Source organism: Myxocyprinus asiaticus, chromosome 15 (assembly GCF_019703515.2).
Source record: "Myxocyprinus asiaticus isolate MX2 ecotype Aquarium Trade chromosome 15, UBuf_Myxa_2, whole genome shotgun sequence".
In the NCBI taxonomy this organism is placed as follows: Eukaryota; Metazoa; Chordata; class Actinopteri; order Cypriniformes; family Catostomidae; genus Myxocyprinus; species Myxocyprinus asiaticus.
Window position 1 is genome coordinate 12,436,950 of NC_059358.1, and position 15,340 is coordinate 12,452,289.

The 15,340-nt window shown below is 38.4% G+C and overlaps 1 protein-coding gene across 2 annotated transcripts in view; it reads right to left on the reverse strand.

The window, feature by feature from the left end:
• Positions 1 to 3,662: 3,662 nt before the first annotated feature.
• Positions 3,663 to 15,340, reverse strand: part of LOC127452938 (ER membrane protein complex subunit 2-like) — a 48,060-nt gene continuing 36,382 nt past the window's right edge. For both annotated transcript variants that reach the window (XM_051718847.1, XM_051718846.1), the window contains 2 exons: positions 10,305 to 10,409; positions 3,663 to 4,232 (listed from right to left, as the gene is read on the reverse strand). In XM_051718847.1, the coding sequence (XP_051574807.1) occupies positions 4,146 to 4,232; positions 10,305 to 10,409 (192 nt within the window). In that variant the 3' untranslated portion in view covers positions 3,663 to 4,145. The remainder of the gene's footprint in view (positions 4,233 to 10,304; positions 10,410 to 15,340) is intronic.

Sequence of the window (15,340 nt, forward strand, 5' to 3'; positions counted from 1 at the left end):
AGAGCAGTCTTTGCATCCTCTCCTAATTAATTTAGCTTAAAGGAATAGTTCTCCCAATTATGACAATTCTTACCTCCTTAAGACTTTCTTTCTTTCATGGAACACAAAGTTTTAAGGTGAATATCCCCCACTTTTCATATAATGGAAATGGGCTGTCATGCTCCAAAGAAAAAAAATGGTTCCAGTTCACAAGTTCAACTGAATGACTCAATTGACTGGTCACTGCAGTTAACAGCTCACTGGAGGAAGATTATCTATGAATAATGATTTGAATTTCAGTCTGTTCTTCACACAAAAGCTATTGTATGGCTTCAGAACACTTGGAATATATTGAATGAGACGAATGGACCGCATGTATGGAACTTTTAATTTGTAATTTTGGAGTTTAACAGCCCCAGTCCTTACTCACTTTCATTATATGGATATTCACCCAAAATTACATAAAATTAATTTGTGCTTTATGAAAGAAAAATGTCATATGGGTTTGGAACAGTGTCAGAAATTAACTGTTTCATTAAGTTAAAATATATTCCCCCTCGATTTCATTTTCAGGGGAATTTTTTTATTTCCTTTATGAAGGCACATTTTTTTCTAACCTTTTAAAACAAACATAAACAGTATACTCTTATCCTCAGATTAAAGGAATACTCTGGAATTTATTTAATTTATTTTTATGTTTTTTTTTTTTTTGTTTGTTTTTTTTTTTTTTTGAGGTAATAAACAGCCACATTGCTGTTAACTGAGCGTCACTTGTATTGAAACTGGAATATTTTTTTATATCTACATTCATTCAAATTTTAAGCCATAACTAGGACTATAATAAAATATTCACAAGTACTGTATATTCTATGTTAAAAATAAATCAATCCATACGAGAGAATTAAGTACCCCCACATTTTGAATTTCCATTCATTTTTGGTGGTATTTTGCCCTCAATTCTCTTGTCAATTCCAGCCACCCTGGGAAATCTCTAGGGAATCATATGGAGACTCCCTCTTTTCTCACCTTCCTCTGATCATTTTGTCGCTCTTCGTAAGAGCAAAGTCACTTTCTACATGCAAAGATTAATCTCCATTTGCCATCTGCGGTGCTGAGTGTATGGATTATAGATGATTAATACCTTCACTGACTCATCAACTGGGGAGAATCCACAGGGGCTTAAGTGTGTAATGCACAGCAGACATCCAAGTGTCTCCTAACCACCTCAACCCTCCCCCATTTTCCCATGAATCACAGATCACGTTTGAATCAATCCACAAACTCGCTCTCCTGGCTTATGATACAGAGGAAAAGCTGAGCTGTGACATAACATGACCAAAGTGTGGTTGAAGGCCTTTTCTACCAACCTGCTGAGATTTGAACATACCATTTGGAAATAAGAAATTAAATAAAAAATAAAAAACATGAACTAATCCACAGTGCTTTGTCATTGACCTAAATGGCATAGCCTATAAATGCACCAGCTTTTTGATGTATTTGGCATAGAGAGGAGTCTGGTTCAGCTGATTTTCTTTCTTCATATTCCTCACCAATGAAATGAAAGCTGTGATTACTAGACTACTAAATCAGATGCAGTCATTTTTTTCTGTATGTGTGTTGATGATAAATGACAATGTTGTATACACATTCCCGGAAATTACATTAGTGGCTACACATACACGTCTTGAATGTTAAATTAGCATGTCTCAAGGTGCACCTACGTGCCTGTAAGATGGATGCATGTTACACTTCCTCTTTCTAAAAATAATTGACCTTTGTAAGAAGAAATATAACAGTATTTGAAACGGGAAAGAAGAGAGGACACCAGAAAAACACCCTCCTGACTATAGATGGCACTATTGCGTCAAGTTGAAGCTCGGCTTTCAGGGTCATACACATCATTCACACATCAAAGTGATTGACATGTTCTTTTACAGACCACTTACAAGCCTTTAATGACCTTTACAAGAGAGGGCATTTACTTCTTCCATCCATAGTTGCCCGGGAGACAGGAGATCCACATGTAAATGATATTCTCTCTCAAATGAACCATCCTTGATGGCTCCTCAAAATGCTACACTTCAATGCAGCGGTTGCTGTAAAAATAACCACTCTGTCAGTCTCCCTCCGCGGTCCCTGGGCTTTCATCGGTTCTACTCGTGTGGAATGCAAAATCAAACGCAGACACATCCACTGACCAAAGTATTAAAACTGATGAGTAAATGACTTTCACCGCTCCCACTTCAGGCTTTCAAGCCCTTAACAACAAGAGTCAGAGTCGGTACATGAGGGGAAAAAACGGAGGCAATAAAGTCAACGCTCAAATTTTCCACCGGCCTGCATGTGAAATTATGAGACAATTGCCACGACTTAATAAACAAAAGAAATTGAAATAGCAGCCGACCCTGCACGGGTGATTGAGAAAATATGCTCATTTAGTCCCAAAGCGATGTGACCGTTACAAACTAGTGCAGTAGGAAACCAGACCTTCGTTTCACAACGTTGCTAAATCTTTCCCTCTTTCCCACTTGAGAAAAGCCATCTAGATTTATGTTTTGAAAGTGCCGTTGTTTTAATTACTGGTGGAGCTCTCCTGATGGTGTTTCTGTAACTGAGAAGCATGAGTCCCAGTCGAAGTGATGGAGTGAGAGACTTCCTGCTCCTCTGCCTTCTTTTAATGGGAAATTCTGTTCCTCTTAAGCGTTTCAACAGATCTCTGTAGTCGCTTGTGGGGTAGCTTGAAGCCAGGGCTCTATCGCTTCTTTAACTCTCTGAGGGCACATTATATGACCATAGTAATGGTGATTATTATCCTTTTTATTGCTAGTATCATACAGACGTGCTCAGTGGGTGCAAGAGTGGTCTGATATGCATAGCAGGTTAGAGCGGTGGGCTCCTAACTGTTGTTCTCATTAGCTATATGGCTGTGCAATGAGATGATCTTTCAGACAGCATAAGCAGCTGGGCGATTGAAACCAACTAGCCAAAATATTAGAAAAAGGAAGGCGAGACGGAAGAAATGATCCTTGGACGTCTTCGCATGGAACAGATAATTGATAAATGTAGACACCAAAGTGTTGGTATGATTGGTGAAAATGGTTCCTGCTTGAAAACTCAGCTAAAACCAGCCTAAGCTGGTTGGCTGGTCTTAGCTGGTTGCCTCTGGTCAAGCTAGTTAATTAGCTGGTTTTAGAGGGGTTTTGGGCACTTGGCCAGGCTCAATGACCATTTTAGCTTAGGCTGATTTTAGCAAAAAATAAAAAATTCAGCAGGGTTATTGAGCCAAAAAAGAGACAGATCAGTCATTTTAGTTGCACATGCAGCAAGCACAGTTTGAGTCAAAACCGTGTCTGCATTCTTCTTAAACATTACCAACGCACTAACTTTGATTTTGCTACGTTTATGCTTCTCATCCACACTAGAACAGCATTCTCCTCTCCCGAAAACAGAGAATTTATAAAACGCTTTTCATAACTGCAAATTTTGGAAAACAATGACTTTAGTTAACTGAAAACAGAGTTTTCAAACAATAACAGATTAGTGTGGATGTGGCAAGAACTGTCAGAACTAAAAACATTACGATTTTCCTTGTACGCCAACTTCCATCCCAGACACATTTGATTCTCCCAATCAACCCAACACTAAGCATTTTTGATAAATATAGACACACCAAAGCATTGGAATGGTTGTTAAAAAAGCAGTCCTTTATTTTGTCAAGTGAAAGATCAGTCATGTCATTTTGTTGCACATACATTTAGCAGTTTTAGTCTACTTTATCACTTATACTTCACAAATCAGAGCCTTGCAAACTAGAAGAACTGACATAACTAAAAACATTCCGAAACATACAGTAGATGTTCTTGTACGCACATGTCCATCCCAGACGCTTTTGATACCCCCTAAACGCCAACGTTAATACAGTATCTTTATAAATTAATAAAGGAGTGCTGGAGGTTGAATCGAGAAAATGTGTGGAATCGCTGGGGGTGTTTGAAGCCCATCCAGAGACCTGGAACAATACAAATATGGATGAACAGATACAGAGAATGTATGCTAGGGTGGTTGGGTGGTCTGGCCTGTGGGTGGTGGTGTACTGTAGTGAGCAGGGAGAGCTGCCATGGTGTTGTGGTAACAGAGGTTGGGGGAAGGGGGTACAGCACTGAGGTTTAGGACATGGTGATCTGCATGGACTCCAACATTTCTTCCACTGCCTTCACTGAGCATTTGTTCTCTTTCTTCCCACGGCCAGCCATCTAGGAGAAAAAGAGGGAAAGGGGTTGATGAAAGGACCTCATTCCATTTACAATGTTTTTGTACGTTACGTTTTAACACAAACATTGTGGTGCGTCAAGACTCAATAACACACAAATGCTAAAAGACAAGTATTTAGGTACACTTCCATATCGCTTTGCAGGAGCTGCATTTATAAATCACTTCAGCCCTTTTCTGAGATTGTGAAGGACCAAGAAGGGTTTAATTCTAGATCTTTGACCCTTGGCCTATCCTGTACTAATGAGTAATTCAGATGCCATCGCAGGTCTCCTATCTCCTTGTTCACCCAATGATAGTAAGTGGACTGAAGGGTTACTAAGGCCTAATGAGTCACAAACTAACACACTCACTCACGAAGACCCATAAGCCAAAAGTCCTCATGGCCAAGCATACTTACTCACCCCTTCTTGCCACATCCGGTGTGACTCATCTGCTAAGACCCCCTAAGCACACCCTCTACCTCACTCAAACGGGACATACTGACCATATTGGCCAAAGCACACTTCTCCATCCAGCCCTCCAGCCACTGACACAATAAACTGATCCGCAGTCCTTTAAAGATTGCACTCTCCATTCCTCCAAATTAGTCCCGTCGAAAGTCTGAGACATGCAGATCATCACACTGGAACTTTAGAGATGGGCAACAACAGCTCATTGTGGAAGCCACAGCAGCAGCTGAACAAGGTATTTTGAAGGAAACAGTTTCTCTAAGATTTAGTTGAAATCTTTTTTTAACTTGTAGTCCTACACGTCGACTGCGACTAGAAAATAACACAGGCCTGAATTAACGAGGTTAAAGCATGAAAAACATACCATTCGTGTTAGCTGGACTACTCCCAGGTAAAAATAGCCTCTGGATGTGAATGGATATTTTTATATACTGAAAATGTTATCGATATCAAATGTTCATACAGAGATAGAATGGTATATTGTTTATATGCTTATTGTGGAAATGTAAACAAATATTGCTGGCATGAAATCAAATGTGTCCCACGTTTATCTACAATTTGAGACTGGCTTAAGCCTGGTGACCTTCACCTCAAGATTGTGTCTAAGCAAGAATTGTGCCTAAAATGTTTTAATGCAATATTGCAGCGAGAAGGCTGCTTTTGCCAGTGTGGACCAGTGCTTGAAGTGAAGGAAAAGTGCAGGTACTCTTCTTGTTAGTTTTAAATGTGATTTTTTTTTTTGGTAAATAAACAATACTCCGAGACTGCTTTTGTTCACAATATGTGTTTATTTAAAAATAAATAAATACATTTGGGGTTTTATACTCTACAGCTGGGCTCTTCATCTACTTTCCTGCAGGAGCCAGATTATCCATATGAAAACTCAACGGGGGCCAAACTCTTTTCCATATTTATCTTACATAACACTTTCATTGTAACTGACAAGTTAATATGACAAAACACTGTTAATAATATCCATTTATTTACAAAAGAATAGTCAGGGGTATTTAATTAACATTAAGGTCTGGCCATAAATTCCTTATACAGATCTGCATGGCTGAAGAACAAAAATGACCTCACACCCTCAAATAACAAATAGGTTTTGATTAACTTTACTTTCAAAGTAAAAACACAATGATAATTTTTGTAGGGTTATTCTTTATGAAAACTGAGGAAGAAATTTAGACCTGCTAAAATGTCTTTGGCAGTATCAACCCACAAGAAAACAATGACCATCTAATATAGAACTGTCTTTTTACATAAATGTAAAACTGAAAATGAGCAATGTCTGTTCTTCCCTTTTCTGTATTATCCTCACAATGAGGGGAAAATTAGCCTTTCCTTGTCTTGCACATATGGTGAATTTGTGCAGAAGTCAGATGCTTATGTAGATAATTTGTAAATGAAGAATAAACTGATTTGATGATGTTTGAGATTGAGAACGCTGACACACATCTGTATGTAGAACTAAACACAATCAGGATATATGCATGTATGCAGGTTTAGTGGCATGCCACGTTTTCACTTTTTATGAGCACTACAGAGAAGGATGAAGAACTAAAGCAAATTTTCCTAAGTATTTTCTTTGAAGGTTCATCATCGATTTATCTTTTGTTAAAAAATGGTTGTGCATATGAGCTGACATCACTTCTGTAACAGCTGTGATGTATTTTTTAACTTAAGTCTGTAGTTTTGACTGCATCCAGCAGCTAACCAATTTGCACAAACACATTTGATTGAATAAGACGCTATAAAATGTGTTCACCAAAAAGTTGCTGGTACATGTTTTGGAGAGAAGTGTAACTGAACTATGCCCAGACAAGCTTAAACACACGCGCTCCTGTCCAGAGCTGGACCACGGATCGCTTCTGAAGACCGCTGATGCTGTTGCACGTATTGAGTGTTGTTAAACTCACCGCTGAGTTTTGCGCAGAAAGCGATAAATTGTTTAGACTGTGAATCGATTTTACCAAAATCAGTCGGAGGGTCAGATAAAAGTGATTGGTGGGCCACACTGAATCACTCACTGACTTACATTAAAGAAATTACATTGTACCGGGAGAATCTGAAAAGTGGTGTTACTCAAAAAAGAAGTAAAAAAACAAAAACAAAAAAAAACACCTGCTGGTACTCTGTAGACTAAATTATAGACGTGCAGGTACTGCGTACTGGTGAGTACCCACCCACTTCAAGCACTGGTGTGGACTCAGAATATAACTCACTTTGGTTGCAGATTAGAACTTTGCAAACAGTCAGGAAAAGTTAAACCTCTGGGGCAGCGAATCGCTCTCATCATTGGGATGGGGTCACCACACTTGTGCCAGTTTATTATAAGGGAATTAAATAAAAATTAGGCTTGTCTGTTTGTGTCTGACAATATTTGAATTTGTCGGACATTGAGAGGTTTTTACAGTCAACAGGCTAATGGAAACTCTGGTGGGTGTGCTTGTAGTAGGAAGGTGGAGTAGCAAGCTATCGCAGTGAACTCACTGCATAAACAGAGAGAGACACACCAAGCATGGTCAAGAGAGCATGGCAGTTTAGTTTCTGGACTTTCTGGAAGTGCATATCTGTGTCCTCGCAAATAATTCACGAGTCCCACTGGACATGTACACATACAGAGAGACAAATGTTGTTTTCTTACCGGAAAACCCTTGCAAGATTAATAGAGCTGATATGTGGTCCAAGTGCCAGGCTGCCGTTCCCAGCATTCTCACAAAATACCCACACTATTGTGCAAGTGAGTTGTGTGGTTTCTTCTGAATGATGGATTCCATCACGTCTGATTTTTAGACAGAGTGTAGTAGTTCTTTAAATGGGGGAAATCTATAAATTGTGCAAAAGACTACTCAATGTTCACCAGTCCATGCATATGATAGATTTCACAGCAATTACACATGTGCACATGCTGACTCAATGCCAGTGTTTTCACTGTTAATGTCTGCATTAGTCATGAATAACACTTGGCAGGAAAATTTGTGATTACTCAGCCATGAAATTAAGCAATGTGCATAATTCTGACTCAGGGTCAAAAATGCCATCGAAAGTGACATATATGCCCCCGAAATTCAAAATGTGAGGGAAAAAATGCCCCCTGTAATAAATGTATTTATTTTTATTTATTTTTTTATGTATAACATTTGATACATTTCTTAATATTCTACTCTAGGCCTAGTTATTCACATTATAGCTTAAAATAGGAATAGATGTTGATTTAATCTTTTTAACCTCATAAAATAATTCCCCTTTCATTTAAATCCAGGGAATGGACTTCATTTCTGTAACTAGTCCAACCACATCGAGCATATCTCTGGGTCCTGTCATATCACTCAATCTGCTAGGAGTTATGGCTTCGGCATTACGCATCACAAGTCCTGTGCTGCACCCTAATCCATCAGTGGGGTGAGTCATCCGTCTGTATGAGTATTATGAAACGTGGACTGACGCAGGCCTTGACAGCGGCTGAGGCAGAGTGATATCAGCGGTGAATTATTAGCTCTATATTGAGACAGGAGGATGAAGTTAATGCATTTACGCTCAAAGTCAAAAGACGGGAAGCACTAAGGGGAGAAAGGACAGAGATGAGTAGAGAATATGCCATCAAATTCAATTCTAACAATCGTCTCAAGACTTCACTGTGGCCAGAATGTGACCTCCTTAGGTGCTTAGCAACTTCAACTAACCTTAAATGAAGGTATGCTAACCACACTGTAGGAGGCACAGTTAACCTCTAAAAGACCTCATCAATCAAAGCTGCTCTGGTAAAAAGTGACTCAACTTCTCTTTGAAAGACGTTAGAATTTCTTCAAAGCAAGGCATACAACAGGTTACGGTGACCTTCCAACCTGACCCGTGACAAAATAATACTCAGGTGTTTTCAGGTACAGTATACTGCAAACAAGGCTAAGAACAAAAGGCTTATTCTGAACAGCCTTGGGTTAATTCTTTAGCTGCACAATCAAAGCTGTTTCACCATTGCTCATTTGTGAAATTAGAGGCCACACATGATTCTTTCACAGAATTTCATGTGAAGTTTTTAGTATTATTTTAAAACCAACTTTAAAGTCTATGACTCGTCCTGTGTGTCAAAACATATTTGTATATCATATATAATTCCTCCCAAGTGCAAGTGTTGACAGCAGATATCCTTGTACGCATCGCCTAGTCACAAAAAGACATTTTGTGTGTCATGTCACTTTTTTGTCATCACTGAAAGCGAAATGTTGTATGCAGTGACAATTCAGCCAATCAGAACATATTTCATGTTACACATAAAGCTATGTGGACCTCTTTTGGACCTATTTTGAGATATCACTTCACTGTCGTAAAACGACAAAAATATGAACCAAGCACTGTCAAAAAGTCTTGACATAAGATGCCATTTGTAACCCATGACGTTCTCATGAGTAAAGTCTCTCCTGAGGCACACAGATCAGATCAGTGGATGGAGGAATCCAGAAAAAGAAACCACCCTTGATACAAGAATGGTTGTGTAAAACAAGATAGAAGGAATGAAAGGAACATTAATATCTGTTATTGGGTGGTCTGGAAATTCCAACAGAAAACTGGCCAAGTTTTAAAACACCATCAGGGTACGAGACAAGAAGGTCGATGTGTTGCATTTGAAAAGTGGGAAACAAGCATTGGGTATTTATTTTTGTAAAAGAAATTTAAAATTGTAACAAAGGACAATTTATAGAGCCCTTAAGCATGGTAAGTTCCCATTAATTCATCTAACTGATTAGACCCTGCCATTTTTCTACTGCTATGTCCACCATTTTCGTTTGAAAATGCGTTGCTTTAGCTACGTTGCATTGATTTAACTTGCTTTATTCGCAGATAGTTTTTGTGATATTCCAGTTTATTTGAATAAACTAAATTCACAACTTGGATAGAAACCTGACGAGTGTTCTCCATGGTGTTTAATAAAATAATAAAATGTCAGTGGTTTTGCAATGTACCCCAGAGCCGTGACGCCCACCAACAAGACAAGGGAAAGGGGGCTCCATTCTATAGTGCGACAAAAGTCCTCTTACCGCAAAGGAAACTCTCCAAGGCTATGCGTTTGTGTGTGTGTGGCCCTTGATGGCCCCACTTGCTGATTAAGGACCCCTTTATTACACTTTTAACTGTCAATGCTTAAATAAGCAATGTATATCACCCTGATAGCAGTTAAGATTTCTAATAAATCTATAATATTTATGCTCCGTGTACCATGGCAACAGTTTTTAGTGATACCATTTGCATTGCACTTCACTTTTTCCTCACTTTTGCTATCATTATTCCCTTCCATTGCAGCCGTGGTGTATGCACTGCACATTTTCCTTTACGAACTCCCGAGGCCTGTGTTTGGCTCCAGCTGTTATGCTTCACTGGGATAGTGACACTTTAACATGCAGACAGAAAACAGCTGTGTAACACAATGCCAAGCCCTGTGGGCTTAAGTCAACATATTAGCTCCACTTTGCCCAGGCATGCACATTCAGTACAGAAGCAGCATGAAGGCATGGCATGCTCTCACCTTCTGCGGATATACTCTATTGTCTGTGTATCAGATTGTGCCCTGCAGAGAAGAATTATTAGTCACTCATGTACTCTTTTTACCTGATAGGCTCTGCTAATCTGAGACGTGGCCCATGCGGCATACTTCACGCAGTCCTTCTTCACCTTTGCACTAACTTTTGGGCTGGCAGCGATGTGACTTGCACACTGCAGAAGAAGAGAAGAGAAAAACACAAACAAGAGTCAGACAGACCATAGTGCTTAGGGCAGTGCTTGAAATAAAAAAAAAAAAATAAATATAAAAAAAAAAGAGAGATGGTACTCTCCTTGTTTGCAAAAATGTATAAATAAATAATGTTTATTTGTTCATATCTATATTATTTCTTGTAATAACATAAGTTTCTTTTTTAACATTATTAAATGCACTCAAATCATTTATTAATCTTGGTTAAAACTGTTGACCTCTCTCATCAACAAGGCGTTTCCATCTGCAGAACTGCCGCTCAATGGATGTTTTTTGTTTTTGGCACCATTCTGAATAAATTCTAGAGACTGTTGTGTGTGAAAATCCCAGGAGATCAGCAGTTACAGAAATACTCAAACTAGCCCGTCTGGCACCAACAATCATCCATGCGATTATCTAATCAGCCAATCATGTGGCAGCAGTGCAGTGCATAAAATCATGCAGATACAGGTCAGGAGCTTCAGTTAATGTTCAAATCAACCATCAGAATGGGGAAAAAAGACCCCAGTGATCGCAGTGATTTGGACCGTGGCATGGTTGTTGGTTCCAGACGGGCTGGTTTTAGTATTTCTTTAACTGCTGATCTCCTGGGATTTTCACGCTCAACAATCTCTAGAATTTACTCAGAATAGTGCCAAAAAAAAAAAAAAAAAAACATCCTGTGAGCAGCAGTTCTGTGGATGGAAACGCCTTGTTGATGAGAGAGGTCAACAGAGAATGGCCAGACTGGTTCGAACTGACAAAGTCTACGGTAACTCAGATAACCACTCTGTACAATTGTGGTGAGAAGAATATAATCTCAGAATGCTATTCTGAGATGCGTGTTGGCGCTGTTCTGGCGGCACGAGGGGGACCTACACAATATTAGGCAGGTGGTTGATCAGTATGTATGTGTATATATATACATATATATATATATATATATTAGGGCTGCACCTAACGATTATTTTTTAATCGATTAATCTAACGATTCTTTTTCCGATTAGTCGGTTAATCTAACGACTAATTTGACGATTATTCTAAAGATTTTTTATAATTATTACTTGATTAATATAACAATTAATTAACCCAAAATAAATATTCAAAACTTGTCTCATTAATATTTCAATATTTTATTAAATCATCTTCTCTTAAACACAAGAAACAAAGTGTGCACTGCAGGGTATTATTCTGCAACAAAAAACTGTTACTATGAATGCAAACTTTAATACAGTGAAAAAGACACTATTAGCATAACAAATAAATAAATAATATATATATATATATATAAATAAACATTTCCAACATTCTTTTGAATGTCCATGTACTAAAATAAAATATTTGATGCCATGAGTGTACCTTCATTTACTATTAGTATTATTTTGAATGGCCATGGAAAATGAAGCAATATGATAATTTTACCTGGTCGCAAAAAGTAGTCCGTTAATTTACCTGATGAACTTTCACCTTTTGCTGACCCTTTATGCTTCGCAGAGCTAATGTGTGCTTCTACATCACTTGCACCTTTATTAGCAACTGACACATAAGTGCCAGCTTTACATGTCATACATTCTGCTTCCCACGGATCTCGACCTGGACGAAAGCATGGGAATTTTTTGGCAAATCTTCTGTAAATTTGCACTTTCGTTTGGGCATTGTTTCCACTCAGCTGTCATTTGCTGTCAAGCAACTGTTTGATGCCGAACACAACAGTGCTTCGCGCGTTCGCGGAGAGATTGACAGGCAGGAATTTGGCCAATACTTGCTGCAAGCCTCTTATAATTGACCAATTGGTGTGTGAGAAGGCGGGACTTACAAAGAGGGGTTAAAGCAATGCAAATATGCTTGCACACACAATGAAGTATTAGACCAGATGCACATCATAGTGCAACTAAAGCTAAATCCCAGACATTTCTGCAAATTTAGAAATCCCGGCCGGACGCTTTTTTAAGGTCCGAAAAAGAGGACATGTCCGAGAAAAAGAGGACGTATGGTCACCCTACGTTAGCAGCAGTGCAGAAATTACATTTAACCTGGGGGCGATGAGGAAACATTTAGAAAATCAATTTAAAGTGACTACTACTAACAGAAACACGTGTTGTAATACTAATATGTCATGCTTGGGTGGGGACAAAAAGTAAACAGGACTTACGTTGCTGCCTTGCTGCCGTCTTGACAAAGCGCTCTGGGATGCTTTCGCTTCAAGTGTTCGTTCATGGCAGTTGTACTGCTGTGGTAAGCCATTTCCAATTTGCATAGCTTACACAGCACCACATTGTTGGGTCTCTGGCTAAAATACTCCCACGCTTTAGATGACCGTAGGCGAGTTTTTTTTTTAGCTGCAGTTTGTTCTTCGGGGGAGTCCATACTTAAACCGGGCGCTGCCATTTTAATTACTCCATTGCAACACACCGACGCATGTTATGCAAATCGACGAATTTCTGTAATCGATGACGTCGATTACGTCGATGAATCGTCCCAGCCCTAATATATATATATATATATATTAGGGATGTGCCCTAAGCCGAATACCTTATTCGGAAAGGCACAAATAATGACTTCAAAACGAATAACGGATTCATCCGAATAATAGAAACAAGCAAGAAGCACAAGGATAAATCAACATAAATGAACAAATCCAAAATTACAACGAAATGATGAGTCTGTGAAGTCAATATTAGTAGCCTACTAAAGTGTAAAACTTAAGACTGTGATGGTGTGATTTCAGATCGGATAGGCGCGGTCTCGACTCCGTTTGAGGCCTCCGTTACTTGTGCGCATCTGGAGCTCGTCAAGTGTAACATTAACTAAGATGCTAAATTTTCCACTCCTTAAAATGTCTATATTAATGTTTCACACGATTCACACGTAATGATTTCCATGTATTAATTTATAAACCAACCTGAGCGCAATGTTAAATTCCTGATCTGAAGTGATGATTTCACTGCGGAGCTCGTCTATTCACCTCTAAAAGTTGACCACATTTATTTTCACATTACCGACTAAGGTAAGTATCTGGTTTAGACTTTATTGCAAAAAAGTTTAAAAGCTCCATAAAGTGTACATCTATTCAAAATATTCCAGCTCATGTGATACAAAGAAACTGACCCCTTTAAAATGTGCTTAATTTGAAAATGTTAACGTAACATTATTATTATTACTACACTATCATTGTTCTTTTCCCACTATTTAGCTAATTCTGTACATGTAATTTAACTAAATAATTATGTCCTCCACATCCACTTCCTGATATATTTATGGGACTTTTACCTATTTGTAGGCTATATTGATATATTCTAATTTATTTTAATGTTCACTGCAAAATGTGTGCTTGACATTTCACAATTGCTTGACACCTCGTGCCTCAGTTAACAACATATTCTACAGTTCATGAACCTAAATATTCAGCTTTATCTGGTAAGAAAAATAAAATAAAAAGAATAACATAATGAAATAATAATAGCACATTAATAATAATACTCATAGTAATAATAATTAGTATTATTTTGATTAGACTATTATTATGAATAGGCATATACAAGGCACTGTCTAATATATGTTCCGTATGAATGATGCTTGATATTAGGAAATAAACTGGCCTTATTTGCCTTCAAGATTACTTAAATTATTAAGATCCTGATGAAAGGAAAACAATATCTGTTAAGGAGTAGGAAACAAACATTCATTAGAACAGTGCCAACTCAGTAAAGTATATCTATTCTTGCTGAATATTATTTATGAAAAATAGTAGCCTAAACACATTTAGAAACTTTAAATACAACTGCCACAGTTAGAAACCACCTAATAGATTAGAATATTTAATATGACACTGCAAAAAAAAATTCAAAATACCATAATTACCATTATTGCTGTAAAATTGTGATTCATTTTAGTAAGAGTGACGATGTGTATTTGAAAAACCTTTGCAGAGAGGTTCTGTGATGGCTTGCGGGAGTCACGCTGACCTCGCATGAAAACCAGGCTTCAGTTGCATTGCACAAATGTGCGTCCCAGATTAGAAGCATATTTAGCATCTATAAAGCATGCCATTTTCAATGTTGGAAAAACACTGAAATGGTGATTTAATGTCAGTCAGGCAGCCCCTTTATGTCTGAACTGACAGTTCTTTGCCAAAATAAAGTACAATTAGTATTAAGTTGATAGTCAAAACTCGTGAGCCTAACAGCAGTTTATAAGAGCTACCGGACCTCAAGAAGAATTCCCGGTACAGGGAACAGAATGGAAATACTCCACATCAGTGAGTACCAGCCCACTTCGCGTGCTGTTTAAAGGGAAACACTAAAAGATTTCAGTGTATCACCATTCCTGGAAAGCGTCAATAAAGTGTCTTAGAAATAAATGCCCATCCACTCCCCACTTAAAGCCCACATAATGGAAGAGTGGCTAAACCCTGATGGCAATGGAGAGTATTTTTTAAAGGGTGGAAAATGTGAGGGTTTCAGCCCTAACTATGCAGTGAAAAATGCCAGGGTGCTCTGTGTCACTTAACACTGTCTGATGTCTCTGGCATCAGAGATACACTGTGCTGACAGGCCTGGGAGTGTCAGGGAGGTAATGTGTGAACGGCAAATCACAAGGGGAATCATGCTCTCCAGCCGCTCAAAGATCTCCAGTCTACAACCACAAATCTCTGTCAACAAGCACATGAAAGAAAGCTCTTCCCCATGGATGTGGTAAATAAGTCATGTTAAGGATGAATATCAGACACTAGTAGGCTTGGGATCGATGCCTTCAATGAATCGATAATCAAAAAATCTTCCTGATGTTATCAATCTATATCAGCATTTTTTAGATATAAATAGGGCTACTCATTGCTACACTGAACCCTTATATCTACTGCAAAGGCTTACCAGTATTCGTCAGTAGCTTGTGAGGTCCTGGAGTCAGTAGTAAG